The sequence below is a fragment of the Thermobia domestica genome, chromosome 12, assembly GCF_964235325.1.
Source record: "Thermobia domestica chromosome 12, izTheDome1.hap1.1, whole genome shotgun sequence".
Lineage (NCBI taxonomy): Eukaryota > Metazoa > Arthropoda > Insecta > Zygentoma > Lepismatidae > Thermobia > Thermobia domestica.
Genome location: NC_137465.1, coordinates 181,267,613 through 181,291,433, shown reverse-complemented (window position 1 = coordinate 181,291,433; position 23,821 = coordinate 181,267,613). Strand labels below are relative to the sequence as shown.

Sequence of the window (23,821 nt, the reverse complement as noted above, 5' to 3'; positions counted from 1 at the left end):
TTTATGATATGTAAGAGATTATTATGAGATAGTTGTGGCTATGTACATGTTTTGTTGTTCGTCTAGCCAGTGAATTTATGTACTTAATGGTATAAAGGAAAAGATATTTAAGTTATGTCCAGTAATAAAGGTGAGATTAAAGATATTTAAAGGTGTGAGTTAATTTTTGCACGAAGAAAAGGTATTATCGCTTCGTAACTTATATTTTAACCAGTGAACCAGGTTTACGACTCCTTTCCATAGAGTCGTTATAAAACTTTTTGGTGTTTCCGCCCGGGAATTTCGTAAATTCAGTTCCCGAAGAAAGGAAAGTAGGAGTGAATTTATTTGGATACTGTACTTTATGAATACGAACTTAACCGTATTACGAAGCGGTAGGATAATCATCAGAAAAATGGATAGCGTATTAGCGCAGCAGGAATCAGATACAAGTAATCAAGGTGAAAATAGTGCAACACCAAGTGTATCATCAGAGGATCGACTTTTGTTAGCTATACAGCAGATGACTACCGAGATGAAACAAATCATAGAACAGAAATTTAATGAAGCTATCCAGAACATGGAACAGAAGATAGAACTGAAATTTAATGAAGCTAACCAAACCATGGAACAGAAGTTCTATGAAAACTACAATTCTACGGATAGTATGGATGTAAGTCAACCCCTGAAGACTGAACCAGAGAGCGAGGATGATCTTCCTTTGGCTCAGCGGACGACCATGAAGACTAAACGGGTAAAGGTGGAGTCGGATGATGAGGATGATGTTCCATTATCTGCGCGAAAGAAAATTAAAGAACAAAATGAAGAGATAATGAATGAATACGGCTATTGTGTCATTGATGGCCATAAGGAAAAGATTGGCAACTTTAAAATTGAACCTCCAGGTCTTTTCCGTGGTCGTGGAGAACATCCAAAAATGGGAAAACTAAAGCGCCGAGTGAACCCTGAAGACGTTATTATTAATTGCAGTAAAGACGCTCCCGTTCCTGAACCTCCAAAGGGACATAAGTGGAAAGAAGTGAGACATGACAATAGTGTTATTTGGCTAGCATCATGGACTGAAAATGTACAAGGTCAAACAAAGTACGTGATGTTGAATCCTTCGCCCAAATTGAAAGGAGAAAAAGACTGGCAGAAATATGAAACTGCCAGAAAACTTGCCAAGAGTATTGATAAGATTCGTCAAGAATATCGTGAAGATTGGAAATCAGAAGAAATGAGAATTCGTCAGAGAGCTGTTGCCTTGTACTTTATTGATAAGTTGGCATTAAGAGCAGGTAACGAAAAGGAGGAAGACCAAGTTGACATTGTTGGTTGCTGTTCTTTACGTGTTGAACATATCAATGGCATTTCATATCGGAATCAGAATCACGATGAAATACATGCACAAAATAGTACCGAACCTAATCACGATTGTGCGGTACAGTGTACGTTATTAGAACCGTATGCAAGTTCGAATGTAACATGATTACCGTTACTGAAATTAGGTTAAATTCATGTTAGTTATAGATTCTTGTAAATTTTCATTTTAAAGTTTATGTGTTAATATCAATAATGAAAACGATTCTTAAAAATACTTGAAATGCTTAAATAGAGTTTTAAGTAGACTGGAAAATTAATTTTCAAATAATTTTTATTCTTTCTTGTTAATGTGAAGAATCATAATTCAATTTATAATTAATCAAAGGCAAAGATTATTTATATTCGATTGACTTGTGTTGAAAACTTAATTGTCAAAGATTATGTTAAGAATAAGATCCATTCTATAAAATCAATTATTCACTGACTACCTTGAATAAAATTCTTCTTTATTTATGACAGCTTAGAACTACGAGGTATACATTAAAATGTAACATCTAACCTATTTGTTATTCAATGCGCCCGAAAGGAAAAAAAATATTATTTGTAACATCACCGTTTGTAATAATGTTCGAAATTATTAATCTTCATAATTTGTATTTCATCCTCGTTAATTATATTTATAAGCGACGATGTTTTTAATAATAAAGAATAAATATTAATGTAATAAGAAATAAATGATAATGAAATGAAAGATTTATTATAAATGTATCTATGTGAATGATTATAAATAATATATATATATGAGGGTTAATCAAAATGTAATGAAGATATATACGAGATATGATCAAAATATCAAGAACATATGTAATGTATGAACATTAATGTAACCGGACCAGTGGTTCTTGAATATAAAAGCCAAGCCTACTTATGACTTTTATATTCAGTCCATCTGTCGGGCGACATTTTCTATAACGAAATATTTTAGTTTGTATAATATTTACCTGTACCTCGGACATTTCCCTGTACCTCGGGCAGAAAGTGCTCGTACATATGCAATATACTTAGTAGAATGTTCGTTTTTAAATTAACAAAAAAGAAGAATATCTTTATGATATGTAAGAGATTATTATGAGATAGTTGTGGCTATGTACATGTTTTGTTGTTCGTCTAGCCAGTGAATTTATGTACTTAATGGTATAAAGGAAAAGATATTTAAGTTATGTCCAGTAATAAAGGTGAGATTAAAGATATTTAAAGGTGTGAGTTAATTTTTGCACGAAGAAAAGGTATTATCGCTTCGTAACTTATATTTTAACCAGTGAACCAGGTTTACGACTCCTTTCCATAGAGTCGTTATACATGTGATCTTTGCTGGAGAAAACTAATCATGCGTTCATTACGCTGAAATTTTATAATGCTTGAAAATTACTTGCGAAACATGGACATACATATTATGTAAGTATATAGGTAATTCGAGTTATATATATCTATTTTCTCTGTCCGCAAAACAAGTGATTTTTAACTTTCTAGATTTGTTTTGTATTAATTTTCGTAGTTTTGCTGCAATATGAAGGATCAAATTGTTTTTCGCTGTATGAATTTCGTTAAATTTTGAATGTTTTTACCCTACCTTACCTAGTAAAAGTTATATATACATGAACTTTAGAGGTAGACTATGCTAAGTCATTTTTTGGTCGAAATTGAGTTAAGAATATTTCTTTAATAGACTATGTTCTTTCTAGTGGTGTAACAATGTAAGTCTGAAAGCATCCTATTACTTTGTAACTACTTAGTATAGTTTGAAAACAGTACTATATGTTTTATTTAAGGAACTTGTTTTTCGCTTTTCTTGTAAAATTACGAAATTATGACTTGGATTAGTTTACCTCTGAGGTCCAGATATAATAAAATCATAGCCATAATCATAATCAACAATTGTCAATCCACTGCTGAATGAAGGTCTTTCCAAGTCTTCTCCACAACTATCTATCTTGAGCAATTCTTTTTCAGGTCCCCCCCCCCCCAGTTGTTCTTGATTTCGTCAAATCTTTTTTGTATAAGAACGTTTCCTAGGCTGTTTTTATCTCGTGGTATCCTGTCTAGAATTGTTTTTGTTCATCGATCATAATTTCTTGCAATATCTCCAGCACATTTTCCAGCCCATGTTAAAAGTTATTCAATTAGTACCAGTCATTAGTTGTCAAATAATTCATTTCTACTGTATATATTTGGCCTACAAATAGTTCAAATCCACTACTTTTGGAGCACAGACACGCTACTTTTTGCTCTTCGAATCTGGCAACACTGACTCAATGATTTAAATCAACACAATGTGAGGACCTTCACTTGGTCTAGCGGCTAGCACGCTTGACTTCGGTTCGCGTGGTCCCGAATTCGATTTCCGGTGGGGGTACAGTTGAACGACCGAAGTGGTTCGGATTCCATTATAATCATTAGCTCCACGTCTCCTTTAGACGCCCTAGCATAATCATGGGACGTTAAACTAAAACAAACCAAACCAAAAATCAACATAATGTGTATTACTAACTGTAAGTCCTTGAATAATTGCATATAGCTATATGGTATGGATCGAGTTTGAGGTGGTCGGTGGTCAAATTAAAACAAGTGAAATGTAACTAGGGTGTATGGTTTTGTGTACATCAGGCCTAAGGCTTAAGGGAACAACTAGTGTTACTAAAAAGTTATAAGTTACATTTAATTTCAGTTACAATTTGCATTTACATGTATTGCTGGAACGAAAACTTTGATATTGACATTATAAATAGCCCAAAGACTATGAAAAAACGTCGTCTTTGAAACCATTCTTGCACCATAAAGCAAATTACGAGTTATTAAAATATTATGCAGCTTAGTCATTGTTTGCACTATATTTAGAATAATATTTAGCAGTTTATTTAAGTTGTCAACACTGCTTAAAATAATGGAACTGCAACTTGTAATTAAAATAACCAAAAAATATTGTTGTAATGCTATAGAAGCAAACTAAAGCAACAATCATAAAAACTTAACACAAATGCGTTATGTTAAGCAATAAAACAATCACTATCCATCTGTTTGGTATCTCTGAAACGGTTTGAAGTAACAATTGTTTTAAATGTCATTATGATCACTTAAGTCTTTTGGAAGCATCTACATGATGAGACGTGATATATCAGTACGTTTCCGAAGTAAAGTCTTTAGAAAAAGTTAAATTTTTCATTTCTTGTAACTTTGTTCCTTCCTTCATTCGAAATACATTATACCATGATCATAGTACCTGTATTTGACGCTAAGATACATTGCACCGTCGTTGACGGATTGCATCGTCTATGCTATTTGAGTTATTAGAGATCTCCATAATGTTGATGTTAGTAATACTGTATTGTCCTTTATTACACTGAATAATGTATGTGTTATTATGGTTTTATTTAATATCTAAATTACAAATAGGTAATACCTTACATAGTGCAATTTGAGAAAATACAACTTTTTTCCGTTGGTAACACTGCTTCGGATCCAAGGGAAGGGCTATAAGCGCTATATCCCTCCTTAACGCTCAGGTATACACTGAATAAAATGAGCTTCAATCCTGCTTTACACTGGATAAAGAGGCAAAGTATCGTATCCTGGATCCGCGCCTGTATATATAATATAGGCCTGATATATATACAGGGTGGCCCATTTTAATCATTCCACGGAAATATCTCGAAAACGGTTGAACATAATCGAACTGAACAAAAACTCAAATAGGAAATACTACGGGGCAAATCGAATGGTGTTGTCGCGGTGTCTCCAAGGGCCGCCCTTCATGGGGACCCAGGGCCCAACTTTAAAATTTTAAATGGAAACATGGGGCAAGTTATATCTCGTTCGATAGACCTTCAAACACTAAACAGAGTTGTGACAATGAACAGAACAAAAAGTGAAACAGGAAAATGACATAAAGCACATCGGATGATGTCGTGGTGACCCCTAGGGCCGCCTTTCATGGGGGGCAAAGTCCCAACTTCAAAATTGTCAATGGAAAAAAAACATAGGTTAAGTGATATTTCGTTCGATAGATCTTTAAAAATTAAAAAGTGTTGTGGTAAAAGACTTTTCATATCGGTTACTGTATTCAAAATGGGCGCCAAGACATGGTGCCTGTATTAGATAAAACGTCCAGTACCACCAATATGAAAACGGTTGGATATAAATGAACAGGATAAAACTCGTATAGGAAATCGCAGAAGGTATTTATTATTCCACGCCTCGGGAATAATTCAACGGAGAAAAATATTATTAAAGTATAAGTGAGTTAATGCTAAAGACGAAATCTAATTCTTAAAAAAATATCTTGCCGATCTCCCTTCGTAAGTGGATGAAGCGGAAATGAATGGTAAAATCTTAAATGAGAACCCCACTTTTACTTGCGATAGGTATGGTTTGTCTGAAACACTTGGGTGTGCAAGTGACTGGTACTGTAAAGCAGTAATGAACCAATATTGTGCAGACGACTTTTGAGCAAAACCAACATTTGTACTCGTTCTAAAATTGCATTGTTCGACAAATTGGTTTAGCATTTCAGTTGATTCATTTTTGCACAAATCATTGCATACAATCAAAATGGAAAGTAATATTTAACAAGAATTTTACCTACCTTTTTCGATTACAGACATCTATCTGTTTTAAAATCACATTTCAGATAATTTTGTTATGTAGATACAATTTGCAAAAAGTAAGGTTCTCATTTGCAATTTCACCGTTTCTTCTCGTCCCGCTTCACCCACTTACGGAGGACGTTGGAACAATGACTTTCTATGAAACAGATTTCCTCCTTTGCATTATGGCACTTTTACTCTAATCATCTTCTCCTCTGTTGCAACATTTACGAGTCCTGGAATGATAAATACCGTCTGTGATTTCCTATAGGAGTTTTATTCTGTTCATCCGTTATTATCTTCAACCGTTTTCATATTAGTGGTACTGGCATTTTATCTGATACAGGCACCATGTCTTGGCGGTCATTTTGAAAACGGTGACCCATATGAACAATCTTTTGCCATAACGTGTTTGGTGTATGAAGATCTATCGAACGAGGTATCACTTGACCCATATTTTCGTTTAAAATTTCTAAGTTGGGCCTGGGCCCACATGAAAGCCAGCCCTAGGGGGCACCCGACAACCACATTAGATTTGCCCCGTGAATTTAATATTTGAATTTTTGTTTGGTTCATTTATGTCAAACCGTTTTCATATTAGTGCTACTGGACGTTCATCAGATGCAGGTAACATATCTTGCGGGCTATTTTGAATACGGTGACCGATATGAAAAATCTTTTGCCACATTGCCTTTTAGTTTTTAAAGACCTATCGAACGAGGTGTCACTCGTCACTCGACCTATGTTTCCATTTAAGATTTTGTAGTTGGGGCCCGGGCTCCGTTGAAGAACGGCCCTAGAGGGCATCATGACATCGCCATTCGATCTGCCCCATAGCATTTCTTATTTTAGTTTTTGTTCAGTTCATTTATGTTCAACTGTTTTCGAGAATAAAGTGGGCCACCCTATATATATATATATATATATATATATATATATATATATATATATATATATATATATATATATATATAGAGAGAGAGAGAGAGAGAGAGAGAGAGAGAGAGAGAGAGAGAGAAAGAGGAAATTATATACAACAGCACTTGATTTTGTTTCGGGAGAGGCTTGAGGAACGGGTAACAAACATTTGTGTTGTACGTGCAATGCGAAAAAATGATTACAAATTTATTTCGGGAGGAGCTTGAGCACGATACCTCCCCCTAAATACGATACTGTACATCAGTCAACCGTTCCCATACTATCTCATACAGCAACGAAACAAATCTTGAGTAAAGGCAAAATAACTATCAATATTCGAGACGAGACCGAAACTTTCGAGACTGACCATGGTCTCGTCTTGGTCTCGTCTCGATTTATAGAGGTCCGTCTCGGTCTCGGTCACGTCTCGGTATATAAAAGTCCGTCTCGGTCTCGGTCTGGTCTCGATATATAAAAGTCAGTCTCGGTCTCTTTACCATCCCTAGGGAGATGCTTGAAGTTTATGAGTACAGGCATAACTAATATTTCGTTTCGTTTATATGTTTAGCAATTATTTTCCGGATACAACCTTGAAGATCATATTATACTGAGAATTAGTGGGGAATTTAGAAAAGTATTTTGGGAGGGGCTTTTTCTTACTAATGTTTAGTTTTTCTAAACATTCGTAATTTTTATTTGACGGGAGCTTAAAGTTTATGAGTAAAGCCATAACTAATAGATATTTTGTTCGTTTTAGACATTCCGCAACTTTGGGGAACAGACTTCAGTCCGAAAGACCGACCACCCTACCTTAGCAAAACCGTAACTGATGGTAATTAGTAATAATAACAATTTAAAAACAATAAGAAAGGAAATCGGCCAACTCCTAGTCGGCCAGTACCCGCACTATTTCTACATTCACAGATGGAATGAAGAAAAGCTTTGTCAGAATGGTCGAATGCTGGGTTGAATCCCGGAGTTCCCGATAGAAGCGCAAAAGCTAACCACTCAGTCATGTTTGTTGTGCAGTTGTATTTAGTTTAAATATATTTCGTAGTTCTTTTCTTTAGGTAGGGGGAGAGTTCCGTAATGATATGTAGAATCCCTCTTGTTAGAAATTCAGAAAACTTGAGGATTGGGTAAACCGTGATGGTGGTTATATAAAACTTAACTGTAGAATTTCAAGAATATACAGAACCAAAAGCTCTAGATGTGCAGCCTTTAAGTGTATCATATAAATCTAAGTATTTCTCTTATGTTTTATTTTAATTTTATTTTGTTTCAAAAAGAGGGTATGGAATATTTTGAAGTAAAAATACTACGTACAATTTTGTTAGTTATTTGTATATTTTTTTAAAAGAAGTTTTTAGTTTTAGAGTTGGCTCGTTTACACCAGCTGTTTTTTTAAATAACTGGTTTAAACCGAAAAAATAAAAAGAACAGAAATGCGAACTTCATGGTGACGTTTCCACAAGTCAAACCATCTGCATTAGTCTTATTTCCTTTTCACCTTTTAATCAAGGTGTCCCATGTTCAATTCTTGGTCGAACTACAACCCTTCTTTCATGTGTAAACCAAGTAGCGGTTCGGATGTCACTTTAAGCGAAAATCTTCTCCTTGATAACCTCGGTATTGTGTAAGGATGTTAAGCCAAAACATACGAAACGAAACCAAATTATATATTTCTGCGTGCCTGTTGTTTTATAAAGAAGCCAAGGTTGCTTGAATATATTGATAGAAATTGGCAAAATTTATCGATTGCCTACGTAGCTTCCAACATTAGCTTGGATTGGACTTTCAATGATATGTACATACTAAATTTTTAATTTAATACCTCAGTTTTAGTGTACTGATTATGATACATTGACCTTTAAATTTTACATGGAAAGCAATAACAAGATTTTCCCGTTATTGTTTTACATTTAAAATAATGACGGGATTTTCCCAATGGCTAGGGCGGGAGTTTCTAAATTTAAGAAATTTACTGACGGGACTTCTTTAAGCTTATGGGACCCCTTCCAGCATAATCCCGTTGTTGCATAATAACACCAAAGCGAAACAAACTTATTTCTGTCAATATGTAATATAAATACATAAAGCAAAGTATCTAAATCAAAACAACTGGTTTAAACCCAAAAAACCTGGTTTAAACTCCTGCCCGAAAAAACCACTGGCATTTTCAGAAACAACCATGGTTCTTGCCAACTCTAGGAGGTTTAAAAAAATTTATTATATACATTGGTTAATCCTTTGGAATTCATAATGTAAAAATGTTGAAGTAAAATTGTTTGAAATATCTTTTCGAAATTCATGATTTATTTTCGAGGTTTTATATTATTATCGGCATCAAACAGTAATTAAATGACTTTTTGTGTTATAGAGAAGCGAAACAAAGTCTGCTTTATCAATTTAAAGCAGAATTTTGGAAAAAGCCCAAAATTTCCCAAGCAAAAAAGCGAAGCAGAAAAAAACGATTTTTTTTTCAAAAAAGCCGGTTTTTTCCGAGCTCTTGCATCTCTAGTTAAAATTAATAGATACTGTCAGTATTACTCTATATCACACAAAGTGCTCAGCGCGCCCGCTCGAAGGTTAAGTGGTGGCTATTTCGTAAACGATGGTTCACACGAGAAACTTCGTCTAGAGAAGTTGTTTGTTTTTTCATGATCTTTTCAAAGAAATATCAAATCACAAATCCTACAAGTTATAATTTTCGAGTGATCCCGGGACCTCATGATAATAATAATGTGCTTAAGCCGAAAACTCTATTGATGAGGAAGTGCAAGACCAGTACCTGGGTGCTCTAGGTCTTGGCTTGGGCATACACATGATATCATGGGGTTGGTTTTGGTCTTGCAAAACTCTTGAAGCATTGCTTTTAAGGAATCTTATCTTTTTCGTAGGTAAATTTTATACTGTATATAAGAGTTAATAAAAAGCTGCATGTATCATTGCATGTCTTAATGTGTCAACACTTACAAAAATATGTTTAATTAATGTAATATTGTTCGTTTTTATATGGCAATGATATGGTAGTGTAGAGAATTACTAAAGCTCAATACTCGTACATCTAGCTTTAGTTTTAGAAGAACATCATTAACATTAGTTAACTTTTAGTTATATGCTGTTTTAGTCATATAACTTTTTTTCGTAGGGTTTCACAGAATCCAATCATGGGTTTCCCTAATTCAACCAAATGGTGGCCAAATAAATCAGACGTTCTTATGTTGTAAGAATAGAATTGAAGACTTTGAGGCAAAAACCCGTTAAATCCAAAAGGTAAAAGTGTAAAATCGGTAGCTTCACAAGGATTTCTGGTCGTGCGGTTTTCTAGAAATTTAGCACATATACACTAGACCGAAAATTAATAGACACGTATTTTTTTCTTGTATCTTTCGGAAAACAGGTTAAGGGGGGCAAAGGACCCCTTTTCAAAAAAGGATCCCCTTGACTAAAAGGGCCGCATTAAAGAAACGAAACTCTCCCGATGGAAAATGACTAGACAGTACGAGGCCATTTTTTTAAAAGTAGACGAGCCGAAGATAGTGATATGCTGGATTTCGGTCAAAATGACAGAAACTGTGATATGTTGTAGATATTGTCATGCTGAGAAAAAGTCTTAATGGACATAGCCACAAGTCATTAATCGTTTGGTCACCACAGGTCGCCACTACTTTCTTGAAAACAGCTGCATGGATTTCTGTGTTTCGATGTTCTGGATTTCTGTAAGATTGAGTAAATTTGTGATATGTTGTGGATCTTCTCATCGTGAGAGAAAGTGTTAATGGACACAACCATCACTGACCATATGACCACTAAAGGTCCAAATTTGAGAAAAAAGCCGGGTATAACGATATTTTTTTTATTATTACGGTGTAAATGATTGAAACTGTGATACTTTATAGATGTCATGATTCTGAGAAAAATTGTCTACTGCTTTCCAGGGTTTTCCTTTGTCCCTCAAGATGAACATCGAAATGTTGTCTATGCTTAAATGATGTTAGACGCTACTCTACCAATCCCTTTTCTGGGTTGTTGGATAGGACTTTTCGTAGCTTCAAAAAATTCCACCAAATTTCAGAATATCCTTACCTTCTGGTGTTTTAAGAAATGTGGTCCCGTAGTTGCCAAATGGTCAGTGATTGGTTGTTGTGTCCATTGAGACGTTTCCTCAGGATCACAATATTTACAGTATATCACGGTTTCAACCAATTCCACCGAAATCCAGACCTACCTTCTGCTGTTTTCAAACAAAGTGGTCCTTAAGTGGTCAAGCGGTCAGTGATGGGTGGTTGTGACGATTGAAAGTTTTTCTCAGGATCCAATATTAACAACATATTATGGCTTCAAGAAACTCCACCGAAATTCAGAATACAGTTACCTTCTACTGTTTTAAAAAAAGTGGCCTCGTAGTGGCCAAACGGTCAGTAACATATCAGAGTTTCAAGCAATTACAGAATGCCGTTACCTTCTGCTCATTAAACCTTTACAGGACGAACGGCTCAAGAGTTGAGCCAGCAGTTTAAACCTCCATCACTTCGCTTCTAATTAACATAAATAGATTATTTGGGTGTATATATCTTTAGGAAGGATCCAACTTTCCAACGGTGTGCATTTCGTCTACAGCGGGAGTCTAGCAGCGGAAGGGTAAAGAGGAGAAGTGGGATGTACTAGTTTCCCCTCCCCCCGGGCATTTTAGAAGAGGGAGACTCTTCCTCCAAAGGAGATACAAGCATAAAAAGTGGTATCAATAAAGATAAATAAACATCCTAACTAATAATACCCTGCGTATGGCCATTCTTTAGCACGACAAATAACAGAGTTGCCAGTTTCGAGAAAATGTATTTTTTTTATTTCGATTGTTTTGAATTTCTTCATCATCACCTTCTTCTTCTTCTTCTTTTACGGGTTGAGAACGAGGAGCACAAAAGTTACCTTGTTGGAATTTGTCTCATAAGCTTTTAAATGAGGTATGGCTTATATCTCTGTGTCAATTAGGGTCGTCAGGGTAGACCAAAATATTTCGAAAAATATGTACAGGGTGATTCTCGTAGGAAGCACATTCGGAATTTTTTCACACTTGGTATTGAACTTTCTTCTTCATTTTTTTGCCTGGCGTACACGTGGAAATGTTTTTTTCCTACGTACGACAAGTAACAGTATTGCCAGCTTTCGACAAATTTCCTGAAACAAAAAATCTCATTTTTTTCAAAACTTTCGTCTTATTCTTCTTATACGAGTTTCACACGAGGGACTTTGCGTTCAATAACCTTTACAACGAGGTATAGTTCATGTCCCTGTGAGAATTAGAAGGGGTACTAGGGCCGCCAACACAAAGATCTACGATTTTCTTGAAATCTCTATCCGTCCTATAAAAAAGTGGCCCTATAGTGGCCAAACGGTCAGTGATGAATGGTTGTACAAATTGAGACTTTTTCTCAGGATCACATTATCTACAACACATCACGGTTACATTCATTTTCATCGAAATCCCGAATACCGTTACCTTCTCTGTTTTCAAAATGTGGCCCTGTAGTCGCCAAACGGTCAGTAATTGGTGGTTGTGCCTATTGAAACTTTTTTTCAGGATTACAATAACTACAACATATCACAATTTCAGTCATTTTCATCGAAATCCAGAATATCACTATCTTCGGCTGCTTTCAAAAAAGTGTCCCTGTAGTGTCCAAACGCTCAGCGATTTTTGGTTGTACCCATTGAGACTTTTCCTCAGGTACACACTATCTACAACATATCACGATTTCAAGCAATTCCACCGAAATCGAATTTCCGTAAGAATTGTGCGGGCTCCTTTGTCATTTCGAAGGGAGCTATTGCCCCCCTGAAACTCTTTTCTCGCAAAAACGAAAAAAAAACATATTTCCTACTTTGAAGTCATCTTTGCATCGGGAGAGTTTCATTTCTTTAATGTGGCCCTTTTAGTAAGGGGGCCCTTTTTTGAAAAGGGGCCCTTTGCCCCCCTTAACCTATTTTCCGAAAGAAACAAAGTTACGTGTCGTTTAATTTTCGGTCTAGTATATATGTGTAAAAGTTTGAAGAAAACAGGAAGACGAGAAACCCTTGTGAAGCTTACGCCTTTACACTTTCACTTTTTTGGACTTAAGGGGTTTTTACCCGAAAGTCTTCAATTCTGTTCTCTGTCGTCTTTTACCCACCGTTGCCATTCTTTCTGGTCCAGGTAAGTTCCAAAGGAAGACCAAAGATACAAGCAGGTTGTATTTCATAAACGATTACTCTTGTTGCGTGGTTTTACTAAGAAGGAAACGTACCCACAACCATAGACAACTAACGATACTGAGATAAGCCATGGCTCAAGAGAATTTTCACAGACAGAGGCGAATGATCAAAATTAAGGTTACTTTCGAGATTGTGGAGCAATACTTTGCTGTTGAATGAAGGTATCAATATAACGTTTTGTATTTGAAGCCCCCCGTGGTCAATATATCCATCTGTTACATCTTTCGCAATCTAAAGAAATATTCGTATGTTTATTGTAAATTTTGTGTCAGAATAAAAAAAAGAGCAATAAACGACAAGCACGGCATGAATTTTTCAGAGTTGTATTGATCGAAACCTGAATGTCTGGAAAGTAATTATGCAGATTTATATAAAAGAAGCCTTGTACAATTCCATGACATATGTGTGTTTTATATTTAGTTTTAGTTGATACAGCATATAACTTTAAAATTTATATTTCTTATAGACTTCCTGAAGTGAATGCAAAGCAAATATGAATGTTTTATATGCCAACTACTAATAACAATAAATAAACATATATTTCTTTCAACCAAACGCAATCACTTTAACAAAAAGTATTGAGGTAGTAAGTTTGAAAGGATCTTTCAGGTATGATCTTGGTATTGGTCTTTCATGTAAGGAAGTTTGAGACTCGTATGCTTATCACTAGAGCACAATTCGATGTGACTTCTGACATTTTCCCATCCCACACTTTGTTTCATGCCCATGTCTTCAGTCAATAATTTATCATCATTTGACTAAATTTGACCGTGCAGGAATTCACAATTAGATGGTGGTTGTTTTGTGAACAGTACTCTCACAAAATTTCTTTTCCTACAAAAGTTTTTTTTTTTTTAATTATCTCTTCAGTGATATAGAATATTACATACCACATTATTTAAAATTTTCAGGAGACCTCTCGAAGTCCTATGATGGGGTACTCTATGGGACATTCGATGCGCCTTCTGACATTTCCCTACCTCACCTTGCGATTTATGAAGCACTAGACGTTTTAAGTTAAGCATCTGTTAACTTAAATTACATAGAAAAGTAGAAATGGGTGAAAAAGTGATTGTAGGCTAATATTTGAGAGAGAGCAGACATTCAATGAAATCATACCACCAAAAATGATTCACCAGCAAACATGATTGATAATACTGAACGAAGGATTTGGGTAGAGTAAGAAAACAAATTAAGTGGTGAAAATCACTTTTATTTTCCAGGGATTAAAGACAAGATGTTGAATAAGTAATATATTTACAGTTTTGTAGCAAATATTAGACATGTAATATTCATGAATTATACTTGAGGCTTCTTAACGTAGTGCTCATGGTGGAAAGACTACACTGTAGTCTTTCCACCATGGTAGTGTTGTTTGCATCGTTACCAACAACAACCGGGAAATATGGTTACAGCTTACAAACATTTTAAATATTGAAAATTCTAATTACTAGGGTTGACAACTCCGAAGAATTAAATTACCAGCACCCGCTAATAATGTCCAAAGTAAATCCAGAATAAAACTTGAAATAATTAATATTTGAACCTGCGAAAATACCAATCAGCCCGTAAAATACCAGTCAATTGGCAACACTATTAACCACGAATAATTTAATGATGACCAATAATAAGAATAGAAGAAAATATTAGACTTACTTCGAATGTTGCGGGGATTCATAAGGATTCCATAACGATATCAGAGTCAGTGGCCTGAATCTCTGGCTTCAAAGTACAATAGCAAATGCCTACCAGTAGCAGCGAAAATTTTAAAGAAGAAAATCTCGAGATTTTATAAATGCGTGCAGTGTTTACAAATTAACTCATAAAGCATTTAAACACAAACAAACTATTTGCTGAGCAAAACAATATATTCACATTTAAAAACTGCATACGTGTTACAGTTTTTGGAACTAACACGTCTGTAGTTTTTAAATGTGAATACATTGGTTTGCTCAGCAAATAGTTTGTTTGTGTTTAAGTATATAGAAAGCAAAGCGTCTACTCATGGAAAATGATAAAACGTTACATATTGGGTTTCACAATCTCGTTAGAGATGAATAATTTTCATTACTTTTTCTTTGCTACTTACGCTGCTGGATTGGATAAAATAAAACTAGTCATAACTTTATTGTTTTTTTATTCTTTCTGTTAATGTTATATTATCAAGTTTTAACACCGCCACTAGTACCCATTAAGGGCAGAATGTAGAAAGATAAAAGGAACAATATTATTGGCAAGAAAGAAGCCTATCAGGAATAAATAGCAACTGGAAGAAATTAAAGGAAGAATAACAAACGATATAGAAAAGCGAGCTTGGAAAGTTCATAGCTCCATTATAATAAGAATTATCGTAGTTGGGTCAAGATATCACAGAGGAACTGCTATGTGAATTATTCAACTATCTATGTATAAGAATGCTCCAGTACTTGCACACCAAATTTTTAGAGAGGTAAGTGGAGAGTGATCAAGTACTTCTAAATAACCTCTCTAAAATGATTGTGCAAGTACCGCTAGTTTTGAAAGAGGGATATTTGAACAATTCACATACTACTTCTTCAGTGTCGTCTTGACTCGACTACGATCGGTGATATAGTAGTGGAACTATGGACCTTTAAAGTTCATTTTTTCAGCTTTTCGGTAATCAATAGCAACTAAATTACGCACTTCCGACCACAGGCCAATGCGAACTTTTTTTTTATTATTATTATTATTTTGATGTTAGGAATATATTCCCAAAAGAGTGTGTGAACTTTCTGCAACACCCTGTACAGGTCCAACCATCGCTTGACATTAATAGCACAAGAATTCGGCTTTTCCTTTCTTCTGTTGTTTTGTTAAACATTGTTTTGTTAGCCTAATAATTTGTTCAGAGAATCTTCAAATATTTAAGAATTACTATGTTATAAATATACTACTACTACTACTAATAATAATAATAATAATAATAATAATAATAATAATACATCCTTATATATATACAAGAAAGATAGATCTTATGCACTGCATTTCGTGAAGAATGATAATTACTTGAAATAATAAAATAATTACGCGAATTAATAAAATTTTTCAGTTGAAAAACGTATGTATTGCAATTTTAGAGGTAGCTGTACTACCTTTATCATACTGTCCAGCAAGGCATGCATCTAGAAATTATTATTGGGAGGGGTCCAAAGTTTGGGGAACCAATACTACAAGATGCTACAAATATGCAGTAGTGAACCATTGTTATCCTTCACTCGAAAAGGCAATAACTAATCGGTAAATACTGTCACCTAATTTCTAAGATAAAATATAGAACTGGAATTTAGTTTATTTTAACGTACGTTTCAGCAGCGAGACTATATAAGGCGGGACCTACTGGTTAACATGGAATACGAATCATATTAGGTCCTGTCGGGAATAGAACCCAGTTCTACCACGCCAAAGGCACGTACGCTAACCGCTTAGCCACGAATGAGCTCTAAAACTAGAATTTTTTAATAAGAAATGGTAGAATACAAGATGAAGTGTAAGATCAAAATTTTACACTACATCAATCATTTATTTGCCAAACAAACATAAATTTATAAAAAAATATATAAATTATGTCCAGTCAGGGTGTTTTTTGGGGGAGAGATTCGGACCCAGTAGATCCCGCATATGTGCATCCCTGGGTCTAGCTACTTTTGATACATCCAAACACCAACGTCACATAAACATCGATGAAGTAAAGAAGTTGAGTCACTATTAATTATGTCGAAAGCAAATACCAGTAAAAGGCTGTCGCGTTAATTGATGTAAACTATGATGTTATTTTTGTCTAGTAATAAGAGGTGGACAGCTTTGGTTTCTGGGGGAAGTCGGTCCCCTGCCCCCCACTGCTAGTGTGGGCATAACATATTATTAAAAGCTACAAGGTAAAACTAAAATATGATCAAACACAGCTTCACTTATAAACAGTCCTCCTGTACAACAGAAGATTTATTTTCTTCAACTTGTAAATATCGCGACACATCCCTTGAGGCTGCACAACAAATTTGTGTCAGGATATATATTTGTTGGTAATCACTGGGTTAGAGAATAAATTTATATCTCTAAAATCAGAATAACCTTTGAAATCGGTCTCGGAAAGTGGTTTGGAAACTGATTATCAACAATAATGGATAAGTCTTGTTTGAAAGAATTTAACCATTTCCAACGATTTGAACTGCAGAATATTAAATACAAAAGACGTTTCGCGAAAATCATCTATATATGGAGTACCTTCAAAATAAAAAATGTGAACGAAGATGACTCAGAACACTTTAGTAAGTTTTCTAGTGTTCAATATGAATTTTAGAATAACAGCAAGATTAACACAATCATCGTAGTTAGTATCTTACACCTTGTTAGTGTATATCCTTGTTTTCTGTTAACTGTACTTTATTTCACCATTTATATTACATACGATGCTCAGGTCACCTTTTTCTGTATGCCTAATCAGATAAGTATATCAATAAAAAATAAATTCTGATACCTACTTCCCATTGAAATTACTAATAAATGAATACTCATGGCCCAAGAGAAAGCGTTACCTTCTGCAGCCCGACCAACTTCAGATAGGAATGATATTGCACTTAAAAAAAAAAATACTCTGGAACAATGTTTCTTTGTTTTAACTAACATTATTACTTTAATTAAAAGTGAATGTCTTTTATGAAAACTTTTTTTTAAATAGTTGTGACTTCTTAAAGAAACACCTTTAAGTCATCCTTGCTAATTGCATCAATCAAGCACTCGATGGCGCCAAAATATCTCTTTTCATCACCCGTGTTGATAATGAATTAGAAAGTATTTACCCTCTTACTCTCAACTCTGCTGAGATATACTTTATGTGTTTAGAGCTACTTTCCCCTGGCTTCTTCCCGAAACTACGCTTCATTTTTACCTCTTCTTCCGTTCTACAAATTCAAGGAGAAGTTTGTTATCAAAGTTTACCTCTAAGTTAAGGAGATGTATTTGTCGGGTTGCTCCGCTAATTTCCGGAATATTCCATTACTTAACTCAATAAGGCAAAAGTTGTTTTTCCTTACGTCGCTTGATATCTTTCCTTAGTGGTGGAAGATACGGTGATCCATTTGCGAAATAAATACGCTACTGTATTTGCCTTCTCTCGCATACGTTTACAGTAGCAAAACAATGAAACCTGTTAATGTTGGCTAAAATCGGTTTCATTTAAAAATGGCCAACTTACAGAAAATAGATTATTTTGAAGCAAAACCTATTAAAGCGCTTACAATTAAGCATTAGCAATACACTAACCAATTATTATCTACATATACGTATGTGTTTTAGAAATGACTATACGAAATGCTCGTTTCTCGCACGGGTGAAATAGGGTTGTAATGTCCCGCTATTGTTCAGCAGCACCGCATTGCATTTATATAAAATTTTGTATATGGCACGTTGGCATTAGTCCGGATCAGAAGATAAATCCTTAATTTATAACGATAAGTCTTCTCTCTGGTTCTTTAACATTAAATATTGAGCCATAAAAACACCAATTTACCTTTTTGTTGCACACACGGGTTTAATAAATATGAAGGAGAAGCGTACAATTACTTTATACACAAATCTTCTAAGATGTCTCCTTTACTAACTCTCCATAATTCTATTTATTTTCGGTCGTCATGACGACGACACGGAGATCAAATTATATAAAAACACTTCAATAATCTTTTTATATATATTAATACTATATTATTTCTCTTTCTTTCTCTCCCTCTATTAATAGAATCTGTCTAGTATATATTTGAAATACATTGTAGCCCAAAATTACAAGTAAAATAATAATGGTTACAAGTAAAAATACACCTGTATACAATAATGATTACAAGTAAAAATATACAACATACTGTTGTAAATTAAATTTTTTCTAATCGAATATAAAAATAAATAAAATTAATTCCGAAATTTATGACTGTTTAAGAACAGTATAGAGAGGGTTGAAACATGGCAACGGGTGTTGAATTCGTCTCGTTATAGCGGCGAGAAAATGTGTGCCCATTCTACGTGAAAATTTTGCAACTATCTTTATCTAATTGGTTTAGTTTTATAGATAATTAAGAACTAGTGCGTGTGATATATATGTGTAGTAGGGTGAAGCGTTTTGCACTTTTGTTGGAAATTCGATGACGGCTGGTGCGGAAAAGGTGCCATTAGTGGCACCGACCTTACTGATTTTTTATTTTATTTTATTATTATTTTTTTTTTTTTTGGATAACCCCTTACCCTGCCCCAATGGACTTAAAGCTGTTTGAGTTTTTGGTTAGGCAATAATACGCACAACACCAATGACAGAAAAGCTACTTGTGGTCGTTTTAAGAGTTAACTGATGGCTATAATACAATTATTTTACTAAAAGAAACTTATAGCAATGCCAGTAAATAATTTTAAAATGTTTATGAGTCAAAGTACAGCCATATTGGCTCAGTTGTTGGAATTAATATCCAGATTTTGTTTGGAATGTCACCTTAACGATGATTATAGGCGTACCTCTTGATATAACACGATTTGTTTTTGGCAACTCTTCGCTTGTTATGTGCACCGACAGAAAATGCCATCTAGAAGCAGGCTACACAACTTTGTGATTGCTTACTTTGTCCACGCTCTTCGAGCGTCGTCGCAACATCCGGCTCCGTCCAGAAGATTCGCGCACCTCCCGCTCGCCTCGTTGGCTCCAGAATCTACGCCGACCTTTCTAGAATATTCTCCGTCGATAGTTCAGCCGTGGTATAAATATTGCGTACTTCGTCCAACCAATCCAACAGGCCAGTTTGTTGCAGCTTAAGCTTTAACGGTTTTAGTTCGCTACTGTTTCTGTTAAGACAGAGAGTTTGTGCATTGTACCTAAAATTACAGTCTTCTTAGTGCGATACGATTCAGAGACATTTTGTATACTTTGGTTTCCAAGTTCGGAAACATTGGAAAGCAAGATGAAGAAAAAGACTCATAGCAGACCAACGCGGGAAAGTGTGGAACGAAGCTTATTTGGCACTCCAAGTGAAATGAGTGAAGTGCAGCTACCCACGTACGCTGACGTTATTCGACATTATCATTGGTTTCGAAGTGGTTTAAGTGGTGACGGAAGCGTACCTAAATTACCAGTGACTGACATTTGTAAACTAGTTGGACAAAGAATTGTACATATTTGGCGTAAAGCTAGCATTCCTGCGGTTTCAGAAAAGAGAGTTTCTGACATGCTGAAAACATTTTATAATAAGTGTCGCACCAAGGAAAAACATTTCAGTCGACAGGGAGAAGCAGCAACAGTTCGTTCAGGTTTTGTTGCACATGCGGAAAAGTCTCTTTTTGATATGTCTTACAAATGGGGCAGGGTAAGGGGTTGTCCAAAAAATTTTTAAAAAATCAGTAAGGTAGGCGCCACTAATGGCACCTTTTCCCCACTAGTCGTCATCGAATTTCCAACAAAAATGGAAAACGGTCCACCCTAATGTGTAGTGATTACGGTTAAACCACAAAACATAGTTAATATTTGGTGTCAGGACACCTCAATAACAAAATACTATCAGTTTAGTGATATATATATGTTAGAGCAGTTTTAAAAGTGATAGTGCTTTATTCTTTGGATTTTTGCTGTAGAATAGTCATTTTCTTATAAGATAATATTACAATTTTCTTTTCTTCTTATGACACAGCAGGGATACAGAATGTCTGTTAATACGGAAGTGAAACCACACATTCTCAAGATCAAAGAAGATGACATGATGGTTACCAGAAACCAAACTATTAATAGATCTGATAATGAATCAATGGAATATTTAGAAGAACATAAAGATGACAATCATAGTAAGAATATCTCAGCAACTCAAGGGAATAATCAAAGTATCATACATAATAATGAAGAAGAGTATTTGATAGGCGGGAAATCGACCACGGCACACATTAAGTCTGAAGCGACAATAGTGAATAAATACAATGATAGTCACAAACACCCTTCCTTTGTATTTGTTAAAATAAAAGACTCAGGATCTACTCATCCAATGGCGATTAGTCGTCGTCTATATCTAGCAGACATTCCAGGTATTATAAAATTTCAAAGAAATAGGTCGTTATCTCATGAAAATTTCATTCCTTGCAGCACAAGAAGCAAATACTTTTCTTGCTCATGAAATTTTAACTACAAGAAATGGCAATCGTACATTCTAAATCATGCAATATCTAGTGTAGGTGTAGCTAAATGTGTCCAAGATGATATTTCTCTACAGGATTTAACTAGAGATATAGAATCGGACAGAGAAATAATCTCTGTACGACGAATCCACCGTACCATGCCTGATGGTACAAAGAAACCTACAGAGACGATAGTCATAACCTTCGGGTCATAACCTTTGGGTCCCAAACCTTATCAGTAGACATAGCATTGTATTACCAAAAATTCCCGGAAGAGTGATATATACCGGCAATCCGCCAATGTACAGAATGCTGGAGGTATGGCCACTTGGCCTCTCAATGCAAGGAACAACATATAAAATGCCGAAAATGTAATGAATTACACACTAAGGATAACTTTACAAACCCAACAAAATGCTTACATTGTAACCAGCCACATTAGGCAAACGTATAAAATTGTGCGGAACGACTACGACAAAAACAAATAATGAACACTATGGCATCAAAAAATACATCGTTTAATGAAACCTCACAACAAATTCCCAAAACCACTATTCAACCATTGCAGTATAGTGCAGCTGTGATATCTAATATGAGTACTCCTGTTGCTGGAACAACACGTAAATTTTATAATCCTCAATCGAAACCTACATTCCCATTGCATGATAATACCGAAATATCTATTTCCTCCCCATCCATAGAAGCGAATGCCTTATGAAGGTCCTCCGGGGAAAAAACGGAAAAAAGCTTACACTAACCAAAACATAAAACGACCACAAATACAAGCTTACAAATATCATAGAGTAATTTACTTAAAACTAATAAGGATTTCATTAAGGGTCCTTCTATTAATAATAATCAACACATTAATAGGGCAAACAAATCAATAAGCTTCATATCAAACTCATCCAATGTCTCGTTCTTCCAACTCTCGGTCTTTAGACATTGATCGTCCTGTTTGCAATCAGTCAACAAAATCTAATACTTCGCAAAAATCTCTAAGCACTTCAACAATAAAAAACAAATTGCTGCTATACAACAAATAATTTGAATTTTACTTGATATAGATTCCCCAAATGACACAGTTAATTCAATCATGCAAAAATTACTCAAATTTTTGAGTAATCAAAAATGAATCTCAAAAATTCCAATATTTTTACTGTTCTTCAAAGGAACATGCAAACTTTTCGGGGAAAATGGCCAGCATTAAAATTTCTTATTTATATTTTTCAACCAAATATTATTATTCTTCAGGAAACATGGTTCAAACCAGACCTCCCGATACTTATATGTGAATATAACATTATTGAACAAGTAAGAACCGATGGGTATGGAGGGTAGGATATAGGAGTTCATAAAAGTCTTTCACGCAAAAATATGTCTATTACTCTTCCTAATACCCATTATGCAATTCAAAGTTTAGCTATTGAACTCTCAAAACATAAGATCGCGATATCTATATAGTCCTCCAGATAAAATACTCACTACACAAACGTGGCAATCTCTGTTTTCTTCTGATCAGAAGTTTAACCTAATTGGAGCAGATGCCAATTCAAAATCCAAATTGTGGGCAATATTCGAACCATGGAAGCCCGCTAACTAAGGACAACCCTTCACCGCCGGATGTAACTATTATTAAAAAAAGATAAGTACTTACACTCGGATTGGACAGTATACTATGACACTTTCGGAAGTGACCACTATTCCATAATTACCATTATTATTAATTTTTAAAAAAATTCATCTCCAGAGTCTAATGATAAAACGAACTTTTGTACGAATTATGCACATCCAATTTCCACCAAAATAAACTGGGAACAATATAAAAAAGAAATAGACACGGTCGTCATGAGGGGAAACAATACTGAAATTGACTCTCTAATATCAAAAATTTTGTACGCTTCTAAAGTCACACAACTAAACAATTTAAAATCACAAATAAAGACAAAGAGAAAATAACATTTATAAATCACCGCACCCAACATGGTGGAATCTAACCTGCCAAAAATTGGTAAACAAACGTACAAATGCTTTGCGAGTTCTTAGATCTAATTCAAAAGCACAATTATTGTATTATAGAAAGATAAATGCAGAAACAAAAAAAATCTTAAATACAGAAAAACGCAAATTTTGGCAAGATTGTTGCAATGGTTTAAATTTTCATACCCCTTCCTCTCAAATTTGGCTCTTCTTCAGAAATAAGAAATCGACTGACTCCCTTCCCTCGCAAGCTTCTTTAAAACATGTCGATGAATGGGTGCCCTTATTTCATAATAAATTAACTCCTCCATATACTAACAATTCTCGGAGTCAGCTAATCAAATATATGACTGCAAAGGAATCTCATACAATCGAGGATCCATTCACATTAGATGAATTAAACCATGTAGTAGGAACTTTGAAGAAAAAATCTAAACACGGCTTAGACAGAATACATTACACTCACCTAATACACTTATCAGAAAAGGGAAAAAGCCGTTTATGTGAGATATTTAACAACATTTGGAACAGGGCAAATATACCTTATACTTGGAAAAAATACGCCATTGTACCCA

At 34.8% G+C, this 23,821-nt stretch overlaps 1 protein-coding gene across 1 annotated transcript; it reads left to right on the top strand.

Moving 5' to 3' along the window:
• Window positions 1-394: 394 nt before the first annotated feature.
• On the top strand, window positions 395-22,561 carry LOC145666200 (uncharacterized). Its single transcript, XM_081733270.1, has 3 exons — window positions 395-1,420; window positions 20,792-21,176; window positions 22,521-22,561. The coding sequence occupies exons 1-3, from the start codon at window positions 395-397 to the stop codon at window positions 22,559-22,561; spliced, it is 1,452 nt and encodes a 483-aa protein (XP_081589396.1).
• Window positions 22,562-23,821: the final 1,260 nt, after the last annotated feature.